We start from the raw sequence: 23,022 nt of genomic DNA, 5'->3' as shown, positions 1-23,022 counted from the left end.
GCTTGCTTGCATCTCTTTCTTTGACTAGCCCTGCTCTTGAACATTTTTCCCCGCTATTTAGGCCTGCGAACAGCAAGCCATTGCCACCCCGCGTAGAGGCCATCAAGTGCAGAGCCAATGAGAAGTTTGGGAAGCAGAAGTACACGTTGGCCATCAACCTGTACAACCAGGCAATCCGCTTGGTGTCCGACTCGCCCATTCTGTACTGCAATCGTGCTGCTGCCTTTATGAAGCGAGCATGGTGAGCTCTTTCTTGTCAACATGGCACCATCTCATTTGCTGGCTTGGTACAGTGCAAGTGCTTTGCTGTTTCTATTTACTTTCTGTGACCATTGCTCTCCCCTCATGTTTCCACAGTAGAGGAAACATCTGGTCAGTCATGCATTTTTGTTTGGCTAATACCGCTTCAAAAAAAAAAAAAAAATCGAAATTCCTCCTTAAAGAAAAATTTCTGAACCCTGTTGGAAGAGAGACACCAGTAATGGACAATCGGGAAAAAGAGACAAATTTTTTTCCCACTTAATTTGCCACCCCTATTTCTGTGTTTAAGTTTTGTACTCAGTCTTGCTTGTAATGGACATTTAAAAAAAATATATGCGAATATTTCTAAACTGCACGGTGTAACTCCATCACTCACAAACCCTGCATGTGTCATGCTCGAGCGAGATGGCAATACATTACCACTTTTTACTGATAGTGAACCAGCAACTAGTACAGAGTGGGCCGACAAAATGCAAAGCATTGGCAAGGGTCTCTTTAAATGTCACTTGCTGTGTAAAGTGGTTCCGACCTACTAACGGTAGTACACACGTCATGACGCAGAGTTACTATCGCTATAACTAAGTGGTCAGTTTGCACTATGAAGTCTGCTCCGTGATATCCCATCAGAAGGAAGGCCTAAATTTCTACAGTTCACAATAAGTACACTGAAATCATCGGTTCTTAGCTTGTCTAAGAACACCCTGTATCGAAATATTTCAACAGTTTTGCAGCTTGTTGTTTATTAAGGTCGCGTTGTACTTTTCTGCCGAAACTGGTGCTGGAAGGCTTAGCAGTGCAGTGGAAGTAGAGAACTGTTCTCAGAAAGCATGCAAAGTAACAGCTACTTTGTAGCTAACATGCTTGTGTTCTTCTTTTGTGGAGGTAGTCTGTCACTGGGCAACAACATCGAAGTAGGAGCATACCTGTAAATAATGACATTGTGGAGCTTTGCTTCTAAGAGACCTCATTGTAAAAAAAAAAAAAAATGCTTTCTGGTACATGTTATTTGTAAAGGGGTTCATCTGTATACAGACTGTTTTGTCCCCTTCAAGGACAAAATATGAGTCATTTCATGTGCCATAGAGAATGTAACAAATTCCTTGATATTAAAAAGCTGATCAAGGTTTCGATGCACAACGCCATACCTGCTGCGGCTGAAAATTCTCGAAAAAGAATTAAGCCTACCGCCCTGATCAAGCGTCATCGTATCCGTGCGTGCTACAGACATTGAAAACACAGAAAGCGTCACCGAAGGCAACACCCAGCTGCTCTTGGATCGTGAATTGCAAGGGGGCATCGCCCATGTCCGGCATGAATAGGGTCAGGTGCTGCTCACGAACTTCACAGATGAATACCAGCATCTCGGAAATTCTGAAAGCACTGTAGAATCTGCAGTGGAGAAATATGAAAGCCTGAGCATTGCTGCTGCACACAGCCAGCATTCCGTTGAATGCATCAAAGTTCACCGACATTCTATAATTGGTTTACAGGAAAGGAAAGGCACAGTGTGTCATTCGTGGAATCTCACTGACACATCTTGCGGATAAATCTCACTGATCTGAGATTTTAACGCTCATTACGCACTTTTGATCACTATCATGCTCATTAAATCAGAAGCACATCCACTTTCATTTGGCATGATGTCACATGCCTTGGACGTCGACATTAGTTGTATGGCTATTTCGACGTCTGATTGATTTTACTTTTATATTTCTGGATTTAACTAATCATCCTATCGACATAAGTATCTTTCTGCAGCACCCTCACGTCATCCTCTATCGAATCGCAGCCATACGTTTAATCCTAACTCTTTTGAGAACGGCTGCGGACACTTTCTGTACGCATGTTCTGCATATGCCACCTTGCTGACGTAGCCTAGTAATGCTTTCGCATTAATGAAGGCACGACGATAGCTTTTCTTGACGACCTAGCAGACATACTTGACGTTTTCGCACTCACTGACCAATCCGGAGATGATGCATCAAACCAAGGCAACCGGCCCATGTTCGACATTAACCCAACGCTCCTCCGAAGCAGACAAAACCAGATATGCACCCTTCTTCAAAGCTACTGCTACTGCGACTGCTCCTCGTCAGTATTGAAGATGCAACAAACACCACTTGCCAAGCACTGCAGCATGACGGATGAACACGCTCGATCTCTGTGCCAAAGCCCCTACCACATATTGCCGCGAGAATGCCAGGACATCTCTGAGCAAGTCGGTGGAAAGCTTCGAGACAATGTTATTCAGCCATCACAGACCCCGTTGGCAGCACCAGTCGTTCTGGTGAAGAAGAGAGACTGGACACATCGCTTCTGCGTCAATTACTGCCGCTTGAACCTTGTAAGGAATCTACCCCCTTCCCAGCATCAACATCACACTGGACCAACTCTGCAATGCAAGGTATTTCTTATTGATGGACCTTAAAAGCGGCTACTGGCTAATAGAGATTGACGAAAAAGATCGAGAAGACTGCGTTCATCGCACTGGACGGCCTCTTCGAGTTCAAGGTGGTCATTTGGCCTCTGCTCCGCACTAGCAGTGTTCCAGTGAGTGATAGATACTGTATTGGCTGGCCTGAAGTGGCAGATTTGTTTGGTATATTTAGATGACGTCGTTGTCTTGTCATCTGCCTGTGAGGACCACCTGAAAAGACTTTGGAAAGTGCTCAACACCACCAACTCGTCGGGGCTGTGTGCAAGTACCCACAAGATAATTTGAAGCATCTGAAGCAAATGGCGCTGCCAGTCTAATGCAAAACCGCAAAGCTTATATGCTGTAAAGTGGTTTAGGGCTTTTGGACACCATGGCTGCAGATAAAGGCAGCACTCTCTCCTCTGGCCGCGCGTGTCAGTAGATGCCCCTTCATGGATCACTGCCTTGTCGTGGCGGAGGGGCTTGCGAAACTCGATGAAGTCGTGAGCTCTGCTGTGTAGGGCCACCCAAGATAGACAGGTCACGGCAGAGAGTTCTGACAAAATGTGATTCACTGGAGAAGGTAATGGCAACCCACTCCAGTATTTCCTGCCAAGAAAACCCTATGGCCAGTCACAATACCATTATCGATATGGCGCCGGAAGATGAGCCCCCCAGGTTGGAAGGCGTCCCACATGTTACTGGGGATGAACAAAGGGCGATTCCTAGTAGCTCCAGGACGAATGAAGCGGCTGGGCTAAAGCCAAAAGGACGCTCAGTTGTGGATGTGTCGGGAAGCGACCGGAAAGTCCGATGTTGCAAGGAGATATGTCACATAGCAACATGGAATGTAAGATCTATGACGCAAGGTAAACTGGATATCGTCAAGCGAGAAATGGACAGATTGAACATTGATATCTTGGGTATCAGCGAGCTCAAGTGGACCGGAATGGGAGAATTTAACTCCGGCGACCATTATGTCTTTTATTGTGGGCACGAATCCAAGAGAAGGATTGGGGTCGCTCTCATAGTAAACAGGAGAATGGGCAAAGCAGTGCTAGGGTACAACCCCAAAAACGACCGAATGATTTCACTTCGGATCCAAGGTCACCCTTTTAACATAACAGTTATCCAAGTCTATGCACCGACCACTGCTGCTGAAGAAGCTGACGTTGAGAGATTTTATGCGGACCTACAATGCCTTTTAGATTGCACCCCATCATCAGACGTCGTTTTTCTCATAGGAGACTGGAATGCTAAGGTCGGGAGTGAAGAAATATCCGGAATTACAGGCAAGTTCGGTCTTAGTGAGCCCAATGAAGCTGGGCAGAGGCTAGTAGAGTTCTGTCAAGAAAACAACCTGACCATAGCGAATACTCATTTTCAACAGCACAAGAGGCGCCTGTACACATGGATTTCACCGGACGGTCTGTACAGGAATCAGATCGATTATATTATTTGCCGGCAGAGTTGGAGAAGCGCTATACAAGCAGTAAAAACAAGGCCTGGGGCCGATTGTGGCACCGATCATCAGCTTCTTGTTGCCAAAATTAAGCTTCGATTGAGGAAAACGCAGAAAACTAGAAGGCTTTTCAGGTATGATCTGGATCAGATTCCATTAGAATATGCTGTGGAAGTGAGGAATCGATTTCAAGAATTAGATCTAGAAGACAAAGAGCCCGAAGAGATGTGGACTGATGTTCGTGATATAATACAAGAAGTTGCTACTAAGGTAGTTCCAAAGCAAAAGAAATGCAAAAAAGCAAACTGGTTATCTGAAGAGGCTTTGCAAATAGCTGAGGAAAGGAGGATGGCAAAAGGTATGGGGGAAAGAGAAAGATACAAGGTTCTCAATGCGAATTTTCAGAAAATAGCAAGGAGAGATAAGAATGCCTTCCTGAACATACAGTGCCAAGCAGTTGAGGACAACAGCCAATTAAGGAACACAAGAGCTTTGTATAAGACAATCAAAGATATCAAAGGAAGCTTCTGTGCTAAGCTGGGCGTGATAAAGGACAAACGAGGCAAGGACCTCACTGAAGCCTCAGAGATAAAGAAGAGGTGGCAGGAATACACAGAAGAACTGTACAAGAAGGACCCGGATGTGCAAACCCAACATAAGACGGTTGTGATTACTGATCTCGAGCCGGGCATCCTGAAGAGTGAAGTTGAATGGGCCTTAGCCAGCCTTGCTAAGAACAAAGCTAGCGGAATTGATGGTATTCCAGCTGAGTTGCTTCAAAACCTCAACCACGACGCTGTTAACACACTGCATACATTATGTCAGAAGATTTGGACAACCCTGCAGTGGCCACAGGATTGGATTAGGTCAGTTTACATCCCCATTCCAAAGAAAGGCAGTGCCAAAGATTGTTCCAACTACCGCACGATCGCGCTTATTTCGCATGCTAGCAAGGTGATGGTAAAAATTCTGCAAGGTAGGCTGCAGCAGTATGTGGATCGGGAGCTTCCGGACGTGCAAGCTGGGTTTCGCAAGGGCAGAGGAACTAGAGACCAAATTGCCAACCTTCGCTGGATCATGGAAAAAGCAAGAGAGTTCCAGAAACCCATTTACTTCTGCTTTATAGATTATACGAAAGCGTTTGACTGCGTAGATCACAGTAGATTGTGGCAATCTCTCCAAGAGATGGGAGTTCCAATTCACCTCATCTGTCTCCTCAGGAACCTGTATGAAGGGCAAGAGGCCACAGTCAGAACTGGGCATGGTCTTGATTGGTTTCCGATTGAGAAAGGGGTGAGGCAAGGCTGCATACTGTCGCCCTGCCTATTTAACCTATATGCAGAGTGCATCATGAGGAAGGCCGGTTTGGACGAGTCTTCAGCTGGAGTGAAGATTGCTGGAAAACGTATCAACAACCTTAGATATGCGGATGATACCACTTTAATGGCAGAAAGTGAAGCGGAACTCAAGAGACTTCTGATGCGCGTACAAGAAGAGAGTGAGAAGTTTGGGCTTAAACTGAACATTAAAAAGACGAAGATCATGGCGTCTTGCCCTATCAAGTCCTGGAGCATCAATGGACAAGAAGTGGAAGCTGTGACAGATTTTCTGTTCTTGGGCGCCAAGATTACCTCGGAAGGAGACTGCAGCCATGAAATTAGGAGACGCCTGCTTCTGGGAAAGAGAGCAATGGTTAGCCTTGCCCGCCTAGTAAAGAGCAGAGACATTAGTCTGCCAACCAAGATCCGTATAACTCGTGCTATGGTCTTTCCAGTTGTGATGTATGGATGCGAGAGTTGGACTGTGAAAAAGGCTGACCGCCGAAGAATTGACGCGTTTGAATTGTGGTGCTGGCGAAGACTCTTGAGAGTTCCTTGGACTGCCAGAAGATCAAATCAGTCGATATTGTCAACCATAAACCCTGACTGCTCATTGGAGGGTCAAATTCTAAAGTTAAAGCTCAGCTACTTTGGTCATCTGATGAGAAGAGAGGAGTCGCTGGAGAAAGATTTGATGTTGGGAAAGGTTGAGGGTCGCCGGAGAAGGGGTAGGCAGCGAACGCGATGGTTAGATGGCATCCTCGAGGCATTGCAGATGAAGCTATGTGATGTTAAGAAGATAGTGAGAGACCGGAAAGCGTGGCGTGACATGGTCCATAGGGTCACGAAGAGTCGGACACGACTGAACGCCTGAACTGAACTGAACTGTCAGTAGATGACTCTCTCGAAATGGCGCATAGCATTAGTTAAGCAATCTCCTTCTTGTGTCAATACTAAAAGAGTACCCTGAGCTTTTGCCAAATGGGAACAGTGAAGCACTTGTCTATCAGGAAGAAGGCTGAGTCAAGTTTGTTGGTTAATGTCGGAAAGGAATGTCGAAAAACGCGCTGGTGGATGGGGAAGGAAAGAAGGGTATAGTGCATGTGTTTGTCCCTTATTTCCTGTCTCGTCCATCAGCGCTGTTTTCTTCATTCCCTTCCAACAGTCTGGGGTCCACAAGAGAACAAGCCCTGCTTATCAGAAAGGCCATGCACACACAGACTGTGACTGCACTCTCCAGTGGCAAGCGGCTGCATGTCTGGTGCTCCAAATTATTCTGCAGACACCTGTGTTATCAATGATAGATGCACCCTGAATACACAGGGTAAGGTGCAAGTCATTGAGCACAAAAGTATGCCACTCATAGTGCACATTGAATGAAGGCAACCAAAGCTGGTGTTGATGCTTCTCTTAATGTAATTATAAGCGGAGGCACCTGTGAGCACAAGAGCACAATAGCGGCCCTATTCTCCAGATAATCCGGCATCGACGATGTGAACGAAAGATTTTGGGCTTGCCCCTAGCAGGTGGTAGTTGGCAGGTGACATGGCCGTGCACAAACTGGTTGTCAGGTTTTGCGACATTATGAGACCACATGACATGGCCACATTAGAAGGAGCTGCTAAGTCAGGCTTTGCCTTTGAAATGGGAGGATGAAATCGGAATACATTTCTTGAGGACCCTCACGCTGCCCCTAGACAACACATGCACGTTTATATGGTTAGGTTAAAATGAGGCTTTATATCTGTGTCAGGTCGTCTTCCATATGATATGGTGCTTACGACTGTATGCCCATGATTATGCATGGGATAATAGAGGCACAAATGAAAAAATTAATGATTAAGCGAGTAGCAAAGTGCATGTAAGCGAATGAAAATCTGCAAGGGGTGCCAGCTTGAATGTGGTGGAGCTATGTGCCTATGCTTGAAAAGCCTGTAAACACAGCAGCTTAGTATTATTCAGGCCATGGTAGTCATAATAGAAATGATTAAAAATATTATTGTGCTGCTGTATTTGCAAGGAATTAATGTGGTCAGTGCATAGTTTACATGAATGGTGTACGTATGAACTGCATCTTGTTGATAATTACACATCTTCAGTAAATTGCATGCATGATGCCTGATTATATTTTTGATGGTTGCTTGCTGTCTGTACTAGTTAGAAATAAGCTGCGGTTTTAGAGATTTTTGAGGCATTAGTAGTACTCTTTCAGGGCTCCTTGGTGTACTTTAGCTGTTGAATAATGGCATCCAGTTTTGATGGTATAGCTAGCCTTTTGCGAAATGTGCAGGGATGGGGACATGTATGCTGCCCTTCGGGACTGCCACGTGTCCATGCAGCTGGATGCGGGCTATGTGAAGGCACACCTGCGACTAGTGCGGTGCCTGTACGAGCTGCGCTGGACCAAGGAAGCCCTGGACTGCCTGCAGGCCTTCAAGGCCCGCTTCCCCGAGTGTGCTCTCGGACAGGCCTGCCAGGCATTGGACCGAGACATCAAGGCCGCCATATTCTCCAAAACTGACAACGGTACTCCCTCCCTTGTATGCTTCTTTTTATCCTAGCTTTGTTTTGTATGGCTGTGTAAAAGCACTAGCTACGGTTTGTCCAAGTCTGAATGAAGATTGTGGGAATTCGCAATCCCCTGCCTCCATTATAACACCCGCACGTAATTAACATGCGTGATTATGCGCGCTGGCAGAGAGGTTGGCCCTGTGGCGAGGTTGGCGCTTCCCGGGCCCTGTGGCGACGCTGCCGCGGGCTTCCTTCTTTTCTGCCGGCGTAACCGGGAGACCTCCTCTCCCGTTCCGTGTCGAGGAGCGCGACTGTAGCAACTCGCTCGGGGTTCTTCGGCGGTTGGGCGCGCACGCGCGCGGTTCATGATTTCCATCGAGGAGACCGCCGCCGTCACCGAGAATCGCCCACTGACCGTAGGCATAAATCGCAACGGGATGTGAGCGCGAAGCCGTGTCAGGTGAGAAGACTCTTCCTCTCACCTTCTTGGCGCGCTTCCCATTAGGTGGTTTTTATTTCACCCCCGTATGCGGCGTTCGCTCGCTACACGGCGGTTGTATTTGTGTGCTGTTGATTTGCCGTGTATAATTACTCGGGCAGATTAAAGCTAGTGCGCAACTCGTGTTTGTCCCCTCTGGCCCGGACCCGCCACAGTGGCGATTTCTCGCACCGCAGGTTGGGGGTCACAGCTCTGTCTGCTAGGGCTGGCACGTCGGGGCTAGAAGGCGACTGTAGCGTCTAGCCCCCCTGTGGCGCATTCTTGCGAGAATTAACCCCCATATTCTTGGTGCCCAACGTGGGGCCAGAGGTGTGACAAATCGAGTGTCTGTGTGTGTACGACGCCGACACATAGACTAGCCATGGCAGTGAGCAGTACTGACTTCTCAGTCTCTTCTAATACTGCAGTGGTGATTGCACAACGGCAACAAAGCAAAACCACCATAACCTTTTGTTACCGTGAGAGCTCAGGAGCTGACGCTAGCCACTGTGATCTTGGTAATTTTCTGAGAGAGCAGGAGGTCACACGACTCCACCGCTCTGCAGCAGGGTGACGCGCGGACGCTTGTGTGATGGGCATTCTCTCGTAGTGTTTTGACTTACCATGCTCTAGGGAGAACGGGAAACGTAGCGTATGCACTTTTGCGCCCGCACGTTGATGGCATGAGAAGTGTTATTACTATCCTTTCTGCCGCACCCGTTAGCCAGTTCGTCGCGATAGCTCGCAGCCTCAGAGGAGGGGCGGCCTACCCGGCTTCTCAAAGTGGTAACCATTTTAATTGCATCAGTGCAGTTGGGAGCCTAGTCAGCCTTAAGGGAGCTTTAGGAAGGAAGCGGTAGGATCCTTTTTATTTTTGTCGACTAATGTTCGACGGGCTCTGGGAGCCGAGCGGCGCGGCCGCGGCGCACATAAGGGCACGCTGGTATTGCTGCCTGTGCGGGCGCTGCACAGCTTGTATTGCTGTGAGCGCATTGGATCCCTGTCGTCTGTATTCCTATAGCACCTTGCGCAATCCTTTCCCCACGTGAAGGATACACGTGAGTCCTTCGAGGTTGGTCACGCCACGCTGAGAAGAGCTATATCGCACATGTGCATCGCTGAGCATGCGAGCGGCCCTAAGACTTTTCTTCAAGTTGTGTCATTTCGCTGCCTAGTGATGTGCATGGTGACGTTGTCGAATGGCTAAAACTTGCTCTATAAGTTCGCAACAATGCCACGCTCACTGTGTTGGGCACACGCCGACGCGTAACAGAGCTGCAAGCAAAGATGGCGGAGCTAGACTTTACACAAAGCGCACCGCAATTCGAGCCCTGCTGCGTGACCCGAGGAGGACACACTCCCCCACCAGCAGGCAGCTGCAGCTAGAGGCAACGCTTGAGAGTTCGAGCATCGCGCCTCGTTACGACTTCCGCTCACGGCAGACATAACTCTGACCAATGCGCGGGGAGTAATTTCTTGTGCTGAATATGGATGGGACGCTCTGTTAATATTCAGCGCATTTTGCTTCCAGAGAAAGCACGCACTTTCTCTTGGAGAAAATCGAGTGGTGGTAGATTTGAAAAAGAAAGAAGTAACTAGAGAAAAGACAGCATTGCAGCCAGGAAGGAGGGGAGCCAGCGGAGGCCACGACGACCATTGCAGCATCGAAGAACAAGCCGTCCAAGGATTGGCCGCGTTTCCGCACCCAGAGCCTGCTGTCACCGTCAACCAGGCCAAGACAAACGGTTTCCGGTCGGCTACCGAGTGAGCGAGCCGGAGTTCGTGGAATGGGCCCCTGCGTCCAGCACGACGAAAGCTGCAGCAAAGGGGCCACCTCAGCGCCGTTCGGTGCTCGCGGCCGTGGCTTCACCAGTGGGAGCAGCTTGGCATCTCGCTGCGCTCGCCATCGGCGGCGTCGACGACGGAGGGAAAAGAGGCCGGCTAGGAGCGAGCGGCCAACCCGCTGAGGCCAACCTGCAACACGCTTCGCGAAGACGCAGTTCCTGCCGGTCCCCCGGCTGACAGGCAATGAATGCAGTAGCGCACCTGCAGCCATCGATACATCCACGCCTAGCCGACTGAGGGCGAAGAAGTGGGACGTGTGGTTTCTGCTGCCATCGACACTTCCACCCTTGCTCCATGGTCGCCTCCTGTGGTTGTCAGCCTTGCCTCCCCCTCCGACACCTATGGCTGTGAGCTGTCTCCAACTTCTTATATATTGGCACTTTTGTTTGGGTTTAAAAGTTAAACGGCATCTAGCCGGCCCCCCCTTGGTATCTTCCTCGGTGAACGCGGCTACTTTTAGCCGTACGGCGGTTTTAAGGAGGGGGTGATGTGGGGATTCACAATTCCCTGCCTCCATTATAACGCCCGCGCGTAATTAACACGCGTGATTACGCGTGCTGGCAGAGAGGTTGGCGGAGCAGAGGGCATGCTGGCCACGCCCCGCCGCTTCCCGGGCCCTGCGGCGACGCTGCTGCGGGCTTCCCTCTTTCCTGCCGGCGTAACTGGGAGACCTTCTCTCCCGTTCTGTGTCGAGGAGCGCGACTGTAGCAACTCGCTCGGGGTTCTTCGGCGGTTGGGAGCACACGTGCGCGGTTCATGATTTCCACCGAGGAGACCGCCACCGTCACCGAGAATCGCCCACTGACCGTAGACATAAATCGCAATGGGATGTGAGCGCGAAGCCGTGTCAGGTGAGAAGACTCTTCCTCTCACCTTCTTGGCGCGCTTCCCCATTAGGTGGTTTTTATTTCACCCCTGTAAGCGGTGTTCGCTCGCTACACGGTGGTTGTATTTGTGTGCTGTTGATTTGCCGTGTATAATTACTCGGACAGATTAAAGCTCGTTCGAGTGTGCAACTCGTGTTTGTCCCCTCTGGCCTGAACCCGCCGCAGTGGCTATTTCTCGCACGTTGGGGCTAGGAGGCGACTGTAGCGTCTAGCCCCCCGTGGCGCATTCTTGCGAGAATTAACCACCATAAAATGGAGCTCTTTGGAACGCCGTAAAAAGCTGAAGGCGCTATGTAGGTGCCTTTTTTCATTCAAGTCCTTACGTTACCCGTGATTCCACGAAAAATTGTAGATTCAAGCAGTTTTTGTGGAATTAGTGTTGGCAACAATGTACCTTCATTGTTACAAACGTAAGTGGGAATGACAGGACTGGAAAGTATGTGCGTGACTAAGACTGTCTACGTAGAGGCGTGTTTTGAAAGCAATTTTTTGTTATTTTCTGCGTTGTTCTTTTCTACATTGCTAGAGCTGTAAATGCTGCATATTTTCACCACTTGCAGTTCTGTTTGCATTGCATGCAGAGAAATGTGACATAATGTATCTGTACTCGGGGATAACATTAAGCTCACTCTGCAGCAGAATATAGTCCCCCAACAATTTCGTGAAGCTTGCTGTGGAAAATTATTGACTTTCTTATACTACAGTTGCTAGCCAGTACAGCACGAGTATATAACATGCCATGCGCATGCAAGTGGCTGTCAGCAATCTCGCGAAGTGTATGCAGGTCTCCCGATCTGTATCAGAACTTTTCCAATTACATTTCTTTCAACTACATAAGTTGTGTGGGCTGTTGCTAAGCTGCGAATTTATTGCTAAAGGAACACATTTCTGCATATTTGACTACTTGAAAGTTATTATTTCAATGTCAAGACAGAACTGAAGCCTAGACCAATGATGATGAAATGTGGCTTTATGTGCAGACCTGCTGTTGAGCACAGAATGTCACCATGGTAGCGAAGTCTTGACCCAATAGAGTCCAGTTGCATCCACGATTTCCTGCTTACTGCTCAGTGTCTTAAAATATGTGGTTGGTGCAGACTCCGAGGAAGGAAGTCGGTCTGAATCTCAAAGCTCCAATGGCAGTGCCAACTCGAGCCCCAAGCATCGGAGGCAGCCACAGATCTCGGATCAAGAAAAGGCATGGCGTGCCCTGGCCTTTGACTACGAGTCCAGATTCTGCGGTCATTGCAACACTACCACTGACATCAAAGAGGCCAACTTCTTTGGCAGGTGTGCAGCCACATGTTCAGTCACATGTTGATGTAGACGGTCGGAATGGGTGCAGCAAGCGTGACACATGCTTAGAAACTGCAAAGTTCGTGCAGCTGGTAACATATACCTAACTAGCACATATGGTGAAATCAGTAATGTGATGCAACACCTCACTTTTTTAGTTGTTAAGTTGTGTACATCACATTCTCACGTTTGATTATTCCTTTGGCTAGGTTAATTGAACACCAAGCCGGTCATTATGCACATGATAGAGCTCAATAGTGAATGGTTAAATAACTGAAATTACTAAAACAAAATTTTTTTACTAAAAGATTCTAATCTTCGTCTAGAGAAGCTTACTAGGGAGTTGGGGACAGTGATGAGGGCTAGCTGATGTAGTGCATTTGTGTCACTGTCGTTTCTAAGGTTGCAGGGAGGAAAAAAGAGGAAAAAACAAAACTTTGGTTGTAAATTTTAAAATCGAGAAGCTCATTCATCAAAATAGATCTTGTGTGCAAGGTCATGTTAAGCAATTAAGAGATTGCAGAGAAGCAGTAGTTGAACCTCTCAATACAAAGAACATGAATATTAGAAAATATTCATTATATATTCTCTTAACAAACAAATGCAATACTTGACCATGTATTGAATCTGATTGACCATAAAACGGCAATATCAAACTGTCTGGTGCAATGCAATGCCAGCTTTGATGGCAGACACCAGGTTTTGCCGCAGTGCACAAGTGACTACTGGTTCACACTTGTAACCTTGCACTAGTGTTCTCATGCAGTGGAAGATCAGGCGGGCAACACGTGTTCGGGCCTCTTGTGCCTTTGACAAGCAGCATGAACAGTTGAAGCCTTGCAGTACTATCCTTTGCTCATGTCAGCTGTCACGGAGGTGGTAAAAGCGACAATAGCTTTCACTTTGACGTGCCATTTTTTTCACGTGACATAGCTGTACTGTAGAGAAGCTGCCTTAGCTGGCACTTTTTTTCTCTTTTGCCCTTCGAATTGCTGGAAGCAATCCCAAAACACTGCTAAAGCTTTTGAAAGGTGTCTCCGCCTTTCTGGTAAAGATTGCCTGAGGCTCTGTCTATTCAGTGGCAAAATAGTGCTGTCCTCTTAAGTGTTTTTTAAATATTATGAATTTAAACTTCAACTGTTGCCAACATTTTTTTGTTTTACAATTTGTTACTTGTTGCCTATAATGGAGTTGGACTGTTGTTCATTCCTTCTGTAGGTTCTCCTGTTATCTCTTCTCTAGTGCTACACTACGGGTGGCTCAGTATCAATTTTATCAGTGCACTCCTTATTTACCAGATATATATTGTGGCTTTTTTGGGAGCAGCAGGGGAAAAGACTGGCATAATACTAGTATTGCTAATATAAATGTTCTCTGGATTTCAGTGCGGGTCAGTACGTGGTGGCAGGCTCGGACGATGGCTCATTCTTCGTGTGGGACAAGTACAGCACCAATCTTATTCGAGTGATGCGTGGCGACGACTCCATCGTCAACTGCTTGCAACCACACCCCAGCACTTGTCTTCTTGCCACCAGCGGAATCGACCCCGTAGTGAGACTGTGGAGCCCAAAGCCAGAGGTGACTACTTGTCCTTATGCATCAGAGTGCGGTGCTTACAGCTTAGAAAATCAGTGCACGCTATCACAGCTTTCTTAGGAACATGAATACAGTCGTGCCTTGTTAATATGGACACTTTGGTTTCCAACCAAAACTGTCCATAAAGCGAGTCATCTATAATAACGAGTCATGAATAAAAAAGATAAGGATTTTATCGAGAAAAAAGAATTGTAATTAATGACTGCTTTTGTAGATAACGGTGTGCACTGGACCCAAAATTTGACAGAACACCGGCAATTTTGAGTGCATTATCCTTATCATTGTTGTCTTCGAAAAATTGTAGTGCAGTCTGAAGCGACTCGCGTACCATGACACACGTGATGGTGGGCTTTGTGTTGGTCGAACTTTCGAGCACAAACTCCTCACTGGCCAATGAATCAGCGTCCGATTCTTTACTCACCGCCACTTTCAAAATGACGTCGTCACTGTACAAATTAGTCGCCAAGTTCAGTTCAGTTCAGGCGTTCAGTCGTGTCCGACTCTTCGTGACCCTATGGACCATGTCACGCCACGCTTTCCGGTCTCTCACTATCTTCTTAACATCACATAGCTTCATCTGCAATGCCTCGAGAATGCCATCTAACCATCGCGTTCGCTGCCTACCCCTTCTCCGGCGACCCTCAACCTTTCCCAACATCAAATCTTTCTCCAGCGACTCCTCTCTTCTCATCAGATGACCAAAGTAGCTGAGCTAAGTAGCTGCTCGATACTAGTCCCTCACGGCTTGGATTGACTGATGGCTTTTGCCGCTTGTATTCACAGATTGCTTGCTTCGCGCCTACGTTCAGCTCTGCTCTTTTGTGCCATGCCAAAATCCAGACTCAAGTTGAGGGTTACAGGCTCCCGATGCTTTGCACTTTCTTGCCTAGTTAACCTTTCTGCCTTTCCGTTTTTCTGATTCTCTCTTTTTTTGTCCTGTACTGTTTCCGTAAGGAAGCGAGGGAGTCAAGTTGGCAAGCTGCTATGCATGAAGGCTATCGAACATCCCATCTTGGCGCCATTTCTATGTGTTCCTATAAAACAAACACTGCAAGCTGAAGTACAGTTTAGAACGACGGCTAGCCGACTACGAAGAGCTCAGACCTTGTCAAGGCCGCATCGCTGACTCAAAGCGAAGCCGACATGCGGACCGCCTGGGGCACAAAATGTGGCAGTTCGGTAGCGCAACAGGGACGAAAACTAGGAGCATGAGAAGGAAGGGCGTCCAGGACGGGACGCCCGGTTCCGGTTGCGTGCTCGTCGCCTTTCTTTTGTCGCTCTACTTTGAGAGTGTGCCTTAACTCTTACTGAAAAGCGTTAACGTATGGAACACATACTGTGCTTTGGGAAAGAAAACTTCAGTTCCCGCCGCCACTGTAGGCGGTTGTCTTTTTCTTCATGTCATTTCTTTCTTACGCTTTTACCGGCCTCTCTGTTCATGTTCAGCAGAATTTATTGCAACCACATGTTGCCGTTTTCCCGATTGCGGCGGCACTGCCGCTACACCCAGAAATCTCCTGGTTCCCCCTTTCGAGGTCATTCTTACGTCGACCCTCGGTTTGCTGTGTATGTTCCTCTCCGCTCTTGCGCTCACCCCCTCTAAAACGGCGACATGCCCGCTTTAGTTCTTTCCAACCCTACAGGACTCGTTCAGGCATCCGGCCATATCGGCTGTCGCGTAGGTTTGCGGGCGGCGGGCCCTTCTTTAACTTGCGTTCGGACTCCTCTGCTTTTTTTTCAAGCACTGTCCATATTACCGAGACAAAAATACATGGGCCCAAGTAGGCCGTGTGCATTCTTCCCCTGTCCATTGTCCAGACAGCGAGTTTCTATATTAACGAGGCATAAATACACTGAAAAAGTTTCGTCCCCAGAAAAACTGTCCATAATTCGGGTCATCCATATTAACGGGGGTCATATTAAAGGGACACTAAAGACAGCCAAAGATGGTATGGAAATCTAATAAACTACATTTAGTGACACTGTTGCCGCATATCCGGCAGCAAAAAATGGAATAATTGCTGAGATATTGCGATAAGAAGTTGAGGTTTTTTCTTGTTCCCGCCGGTCGAATTCAAACTGTGCCCTCCGACTACGTAGTCTGAGTTGAGTGACGCACACTATGACGTAAGCGGAGACTCCGTGATAGCTAGCGAGCCGGCGCGGCCCGCGGCGTCGCATCCCTCAAGGGCCAACATGGCAACAGCGTACTCGGAATGACGGCCTCAGCCGAAGTAAATAAAACGATGAAGAGAGTAATTTACCGAGCGATGGGCCCATAAAGGAAGAAAAAAAAAACATAGAGCGCTTGTAATGCACAATACTTTACAGAGAAAAAACGTACTACCGCATTCAAACATGCAACGTAATTCGCATTTGTCAGCCTCCGGGATCCCTAGCGCGTCATGTGATTTGTAGTTGCGAGCCTCGGCTGTTTGGCTGTGGTGGCGATACCTGTATTTCTGTTATTCTTCTTTACTACCTTGTAACAGCTCTGTTTTTAGTAAGAGTGGTCTTTTTGTAATCAGGAACTGGCATTCTATCGATGCAAACCCACTTCCTTTCTCTCTTTAGTGTCCCTTTAATGGGGCACGACTGTACAGTGAAAACTCGATTTAACGAAACCCGATTTAACGAAGATGTCATAATTCCTTCTCAGGCGCCCATAGGATTCACTGCTTTGACTAACTCTAAATAACGAAATAATTTTTTCATCTGTCACAATTTAACGAACCTTTTTTCGAAAAATGAAGGTGGAAAGGGGCTATTTTGGTCTATTTTGTAGAGAGCGAGAGATGTAGTGTTCGGTTCAGTTCACCAGATGGTGCCAGCGGTTAGAAAAAAAAAAGACTGTTAAGGGGCGGTGTTGCACTTTATTTTTTTTTTGTTTTGTGTGTGTGTGTGGAGTGCTTCGTGTGGTTCGTTCACCATTGTGCTTCTGCAGATAATTTTCCATACCTTTGAGTGCATGCTTCTCACAAGCTCAGCTTGTTATGCCTACAGTGCCACATAGCACTTCAGATCTACGAGAAATCGGTGCGGTCATTGCTCATAAAGCGCACGCAGGTAAAAATCACCGAATTCATTGGTGGAAAATAAATTTGTAGTCCTCTCAGGTTCTTCTTGATGAGTAACAATTTTTCTTTCTTGTATGCTACCGGCTCCGGTCATTTTTGCTGGCCGCATTTCATATTGGGAGCATCAAGGAATCGCAAGTATGATGCTGCGGTAGCTTTTTGGATACCGCCGCACCTAATAATCAAGTGCACCAAATTATAGGACCGAGAAATGCCTCTCAATTTAACGAAGTTCTTGAGTTAACAAAATAATTCACGGCTCCCCTCAACTTTGTTAAATCGAGTTTCAACTGTATATGGAGGTAAACAAGTGAGGCTTTGATGAAACCTGCCTCAGTCATTAAATAGGTTGTGCAGAGTCCCAATGCTATTAGGGAGTTTTAGAATAGGGGAACCCAAGGCTTGGGGCCCCCAAGAATATAGCGTGCCGTGGCGCAACGTTCGAGCCGACCGGCGAGTTTTAGAATAGGGTTTTACCGACGCAGCGGAGCGGGGCTTGCGTTTGTCGATTGCAGCGCCCAGACGGTAAACCGTGAAAAGCATATAAATATATATAAAAGCCAACAATGCTATTTTATTAAAAAGAAACTGCTGTCATTGTACAAAGCTATCTTAAATATACCAGTTATATAAACTCTTTTCTTCAGACAAGACGAAATCTGCCAATCTTTACCAATCCAGGCTGAGCCGGGAAACTTCATTTGAACCTTCCGCGCTTTCCGACGCCTGGTCCCCATGGTAACCAAACGAGGCGAACTCGCTAAGCCTAGCGGCTCGGTAAATCCGGAAGTAATCAGAAAATATGGGGCGTTTTATCGCTTAAATTTGGTGGTGCGGGCGTCATGAGACATAGCACAAGCTTCGTTGGCCTTTCGTTTGCCTTGATCGCGTGACACCATGGAGCGGTAACGATGAATGTGTGCCGAGGCGAGCGGCCGCCGCTTGGCCGGACGCCGCCATTTTCCCAGACCCTATCCGGCGATAGGGTCCACGCTATTTCGCCGAGATAGGGTGACCGTCGTCCGCTGACCCAAAAACCCAAGGCCTGCTTGGGTTCTGCGCATGCGCACTCGCGCCCCGCTATTACCCTATCCCCCTAACCGATAGGGTCCCCCTATTCTAAAACTCTCTATTATTGTAGCATTTCTTACCCTAAAGCTGCCTGAATGACCCACCATGTCCTCCTCGAATGTGCCAATTTCTGCCAGAGTTTAACCCTTTCATCTGCAGCTCTCCACTTTGCTGTAAAAGTGTTCTAAACAGCCTATGATGGTGTCAAGACAACTGTATTTCGATGGAGGAAAAACACAAAAACGCCCATGTGCTGCAAGATGTCGGTGCAAGTTAAAGAACTTCCGGTGGCATAAATTATTTGGAGCCTTCGCACATATCTTATAACAGGCAATGTGTTTCTTTCAGATGTTGAACCCAACAGTTTATAATTTACAATTTAATTTGTCTGCACAGGATGGGAGGAAAGAAGATCGGGAAGTGATAGATTCTGAGGACGCAGCCGTGGCCAACCAGCGGCGCATGAACGCTGATCCACTGGAAGTGATGCTCATGAACATGGGCTACCGTGTTCCCGGTCTCTTAGAGTCCGATGAAGGGGAGGCCGAGGGTCGCAGTGGCGAAGCCAATGTTGTCTCCTGTCGGCCCAGCTAGGACCTGCTCTATTCCCAGTTTCCATGACAGGCACCTCAGTGGCTGGGATTTTGTTGCTGACAAAAGAGTGGCACCACCAGAATAAGTTTGCTGATGGCTTTCTTTCTTTTCCTTCCTTGTCCCTACAGGCTTGGGCTATCACTAGCAGAGGTAAAACAAGAGCAGCAATTAAAGTTGGAAATAAATATGTTTTGCCACTGCGTCTAGGTGGAGCTAAAGCTGGTGCTTGTAGGAAGTGCTTCATTGAAGCGCAAAACTGCTGTAAGCACAGCCAGCACTACTGGAAGTAAACAGCTCTGCAGCTTTTGGATAAGACATGGGCAAGAATGGCATGCAACAAAATGCAGGACTGTGGTGGGCAAGAGCGTAGCTTTCTCAGCCATCTTGCACTTTTGCCTTGCCAGTGTGCTGGCAAGAATATCCTTTATTTACAGTTTTGGTTTACTATGTGGGAATGCTGGTGTAGATTTGACTTGAATGCTGGCACACTTGGAAATATAAGCAGGGTGCAGGACCCACCGTATCAGCCCCACGGGAATGCTGCTGTTTCGTGTCACATCAATATGGTCTGCGACCTATTTGGATGCATTGGTTTTAATGCAGGGTTCCTGAAAATGGGGCTTTGACTGCATCATGATGACATAGTGGAATTTTCTTGCCATACGGTGGCACAGGTATTAAATGAAGTTTCGTGAAGCAAGGGCAACCTTTTGCATTCACATTGTTCCAACACCACTTGCTTCCCAGAGCGACTAGGGTTGCTCAAAAGCTTCTTACTCATTAAGTGCTTAACCAAAAGATTTAAACAAGTCCTCGGCACAGAAGCAACAATAAACCAGGCCAGGTGGTGCCAGCTCTGCATAATAAGAATACTGCAATTCCCGGCTGGCCAGCCTGTTCAGGCAACTGTCTGCCAATGCCGTTTGACAAGGCACAGTTTTCATCAGTACCTACTGCTGCGAGGTTGTTTGAAAGACTGAACGAAAGGGGAAGGGGGTAGTTCAGTGATGAGAGGTGCTGCATTGGGGAAATATGTACATAGATGTTTTTTTCTTTTTTAGAACTGCGCAGTGTATTTTCACCTTACCCTATATTGTGTTGTGACAAAACTTGGTTCACGCAAATTCGGGTCAGAAATTGTTTGACCCAGTGATTTATATGCCACACTGTTTAAAGCAGTGCATGTTGCAAGTTATTTAAACGAATACCAGTTACTGTTGGCAAACCTCAAGATTGTTAACGTGGATCAGTCCCTGAAAATGACTGAACTGCCATTTGGAGCTGGTCATGTGAAAGGCCCCCCCCCCCCCCCCACCCCCCCTCCTCTTGTCAACTCGACGAGGTTCCATGCAGCAAGGTCATTCTCGCCATAAGAGCCTTGCATATTTTTGTTTTGCGACTAGAGAATGTCAGAACAAAGTTGCGGTCTTTGACATCAAAAGCTATGCACACACACTGTGGTTGAGTGAGAGATTATCTTTTCTTGTGTGTGTGTTGCACTGGTGAAGCGTGGTTTCGTTTGACTAACAGCTAGCTCAAGAGGCTTTAATTATAGTTTGTATTGTGTCCAAGTCAACCGAGTCTTCTCTTGTTACTTTAATAAAAAGATTTGTGTAATTCTTTGTCTTGCATTGTCACTTCACATAGACTCCATACTGAGAACTGTGCCTGTCAGCATGTTCCAGTAAGAGGAGTGTAAATGTTACACAAGGTGCCTTCAGTGAATGGTCTGTGTATGTTGCATTTGGCTGCAGTCTACAGGCTTGGTTCGAACTCTTTCCCTACCACACCCACTGAGCATTGTCAGCCCACTAACAAACTTTTTTATGACAATTTTAGAGCATTCTGCTTGCTTATGGACACGATGTGCCATTTGACACATAACCAGACAACTCAAGCTTGGTTTTTAATGTAAATTTTTCTTTTTCTCATGGCATCATAGTTTGAACGCACCCCAAGTTCTCTGTACATCTGCCAGTCCGCTAACAATTACTTCCACGCTGATTATGGTGCCTTTTGCATTTTTTAAGGACACTGCACGAACTGAAGTTTAATTTTTTTTTCTCTTGAGGTGCCATTTTGTGCATGCATTCTGAAGGTGTGGTAGCATCAGAAACAAGTCTGGAGCAAGAATAGCCAACTCTGTAACTCTCTTGATTTTGCCTCCTCTGTGGTCGATTTTATCAACACCCCGAGCAGCACAGAGTATGAACAAGCTAGTTTTTATGATGATAATGATGGAAACCAGGCTGGAATATTGGTGCCATGCGCCGGTTAGTTGTTTTCGTCTTTGGCCTTGTTTTGCATTTCCAGTTAATGTTCTGTACCAAGAATGCTATTTAACTATTTTCTTTAACAGACAAGTTTTGCTTAAATTCTCCCTATCTTGTACTTGGTTTTTAAATTTTATATTGAAACTTATATTTCATTATTCAAACTGATGTGCTTAAAAACCATGTTAATGTATTTCTGCCGAAACATACAAAGATGTTTTTATTTCCCCATGGTAGGGAAAGAGTCAAAAGCCATGGCAGCAAGTCTGCAGCACAAGAAAAAAAATGCAAAAAAATCCTTGTGTGGTAAAACTTTGGAACATGCTGATAACAGTCCCAGGTGGCCTGAACCTTCCTGAAGCCCATCTTAGACCATGGGATGCTCAAGTACGAATATCCACAAATTCTAGGGCTGCATGGATACAGTAAAGTTTCATTAATCCAGCAGGTGCCTGTGTTGGCTTTGGACGCTCGTTAATTCAGGCAGGGTCACGTCAAGGCACGACTCCCACAGCCAGCAATCACCGAAATTGACCTCCCCAAACCTGAATTGCATGGAACAGTGCCTGCTATGGCAGGAGCGACGACAGCCTCAAGCCCTATGGCCGAAGTAAGCCCAGCAGCACAGTTTGTTTCGCTTCACTTGAATTCATGCCATCCCTCTGCAGCCATCAGTTACGTGCCCTGGCCAGCCACGCCGTTTCGGAAACTGCTTAGTGCGTTGCTGGTCTTTTAGTTGTATTTTGGGATGACGTCGAGCTGTTCTAATGTCTACACAAATTCTTCTTTTGCATCTACAGGCTTTCTCAGCTTTTTGAGAACGCTGAACCGGACAGTTAACAAAATGGAGCTAAAACTTCTGTATATGGGGCAGGATCTATGGGCTATGGCCTCCGAGACTGGGCATCAAGGCAGGGATTGCTAGCTTACCAGCTGCCGGCAATGTTTTAACTTAAAATGATCACCGACAAAAGCTACTACAACGTGCCTCATTCAAACTACATGCTAATTCAAAAAGTTCAGAGCGCATATAAATATTTTCCAATAACTTTCAACGTACTAGAAAATGACTAGTATTTGCACAGCCACATTGAGTTTAAATTGACCTCTTGAGCACGTAAATCCATTGACCCTCATTTTTCTGAACTTGCAAAGCAGCTGTACAGCTATTTGAAAATGCTTGCAGTTTCCATCATTCTCTTGGCTTTTGCAACGCTGCCATATGTTGTGCAGACTCTGCAATCCATAACTGAACAGAATACACCAAACTTGATTGCATCATGATATGCTGGTTGGGCCGTCACATATACAGTCGAACCCGGATATATCGAACTCACGGAATATCCCCTTGAGAATCCCATGTAAAAGCATAGGAAAGCCGCGTCATATATCGAGCTCAATTTCACTACGCACTGGAAAGCGTGCCTTTCCCAAAGACGATCGCATTGCCGCGTGATGTTTTCAAGCCGCGCGCGGCAGTAATGAGAGGGGACAGTTCGGGTAGGGCAGCACCGCGCCCATTCCTAAAGGCGCACGCATTTGCGGTTATCGTTTCCCGTGCGCCAGCACGTGACGTTTGCAAGCCATGTGCGTGAATGAACCGGTGGGAACGAGTGGGGAAAAACGCGACAGAGCGAAGCGCAAGGGTGTGCCCATTCTTTTGCCGAGCTATCTCTCTCCTTCCTCTTTCCCGGCCTTCGTTCGCAGTAGCATGCGCTACGCATGCGCCAAGCCAGCTCAGCCCGTTTTCAGACAGAACATTGGACGCTTTCCCCAGCATGTGTTGCGAACCCTCTGCGCGCAGCAGCTGACGTGTCTATGGCGCCTACCGAAGTTAACAAGCGGCAGATTTAACTTTTGTTTTCTGAGAGTCGTCTATTTTTATCGTTGTGCTGTACGCACAGCGTAGCGCAAGATATGGCGTTACGAAGCGGCT

At 47.1% G+C, this 23,022-nt stretch overlaps 1 protein-coding gene across 1 annotated transcript in view; it reads left to right on the top strand.

Annotated features, from left to right (window-relative positions):
* adp (WD and tetratricopeptide repeats 1) overlaps nt 1-20,430 on the top strand; it is a 49,244-nt gene extending 28,814 nt beyond the window's left edge. The window contains exons 11-15 of the mRNA XM_084607778.1: nt 62-241; nt 7,749-7,984; nt 12,277-12,469; nt 13,861-14,053; nt 18,616-20,430. Coding sequence (XP_084463904.1) covers nt 62-241; nt 7,749-7,984; nt 12,277-12,469; nt 13,861-14,053; nt 18,616-18,813 — 1,000 coding nt within the window. The 3' untranslated portion in view covers nt 18,814-20,430. The remainder of the gene's footprint in view (nt 1-61; nt 242-7,748; nt 7,985-12,276; nt 12,470-13,860; nt 14,054-18,615) is intronic.
* The last annotated feature ends 2,592 nt before the right edge of the window (nt 20,431-23,022 follow it).

Source organism: Amblyomma maculatum, chromosome 1 (genome assembly GCF_055883805.1).
Source record: "Amblyomma maculatum isolate TAMU_Amacu chromosome 1, ASM5588380v1, whole genome shotgun sequence".
Lineage (NCBI taxonomy): Eukaryota > Metazoa > Arthropoda > Arachnida > Ixodida > Ixodidae > Amblyomma > Amblyomma maculatum.
The sequence above is the reverse complement of the archived record's forward strand: the minus strand, read 5'-3'. Positions and strand labels throughout refer to the sequence as shown.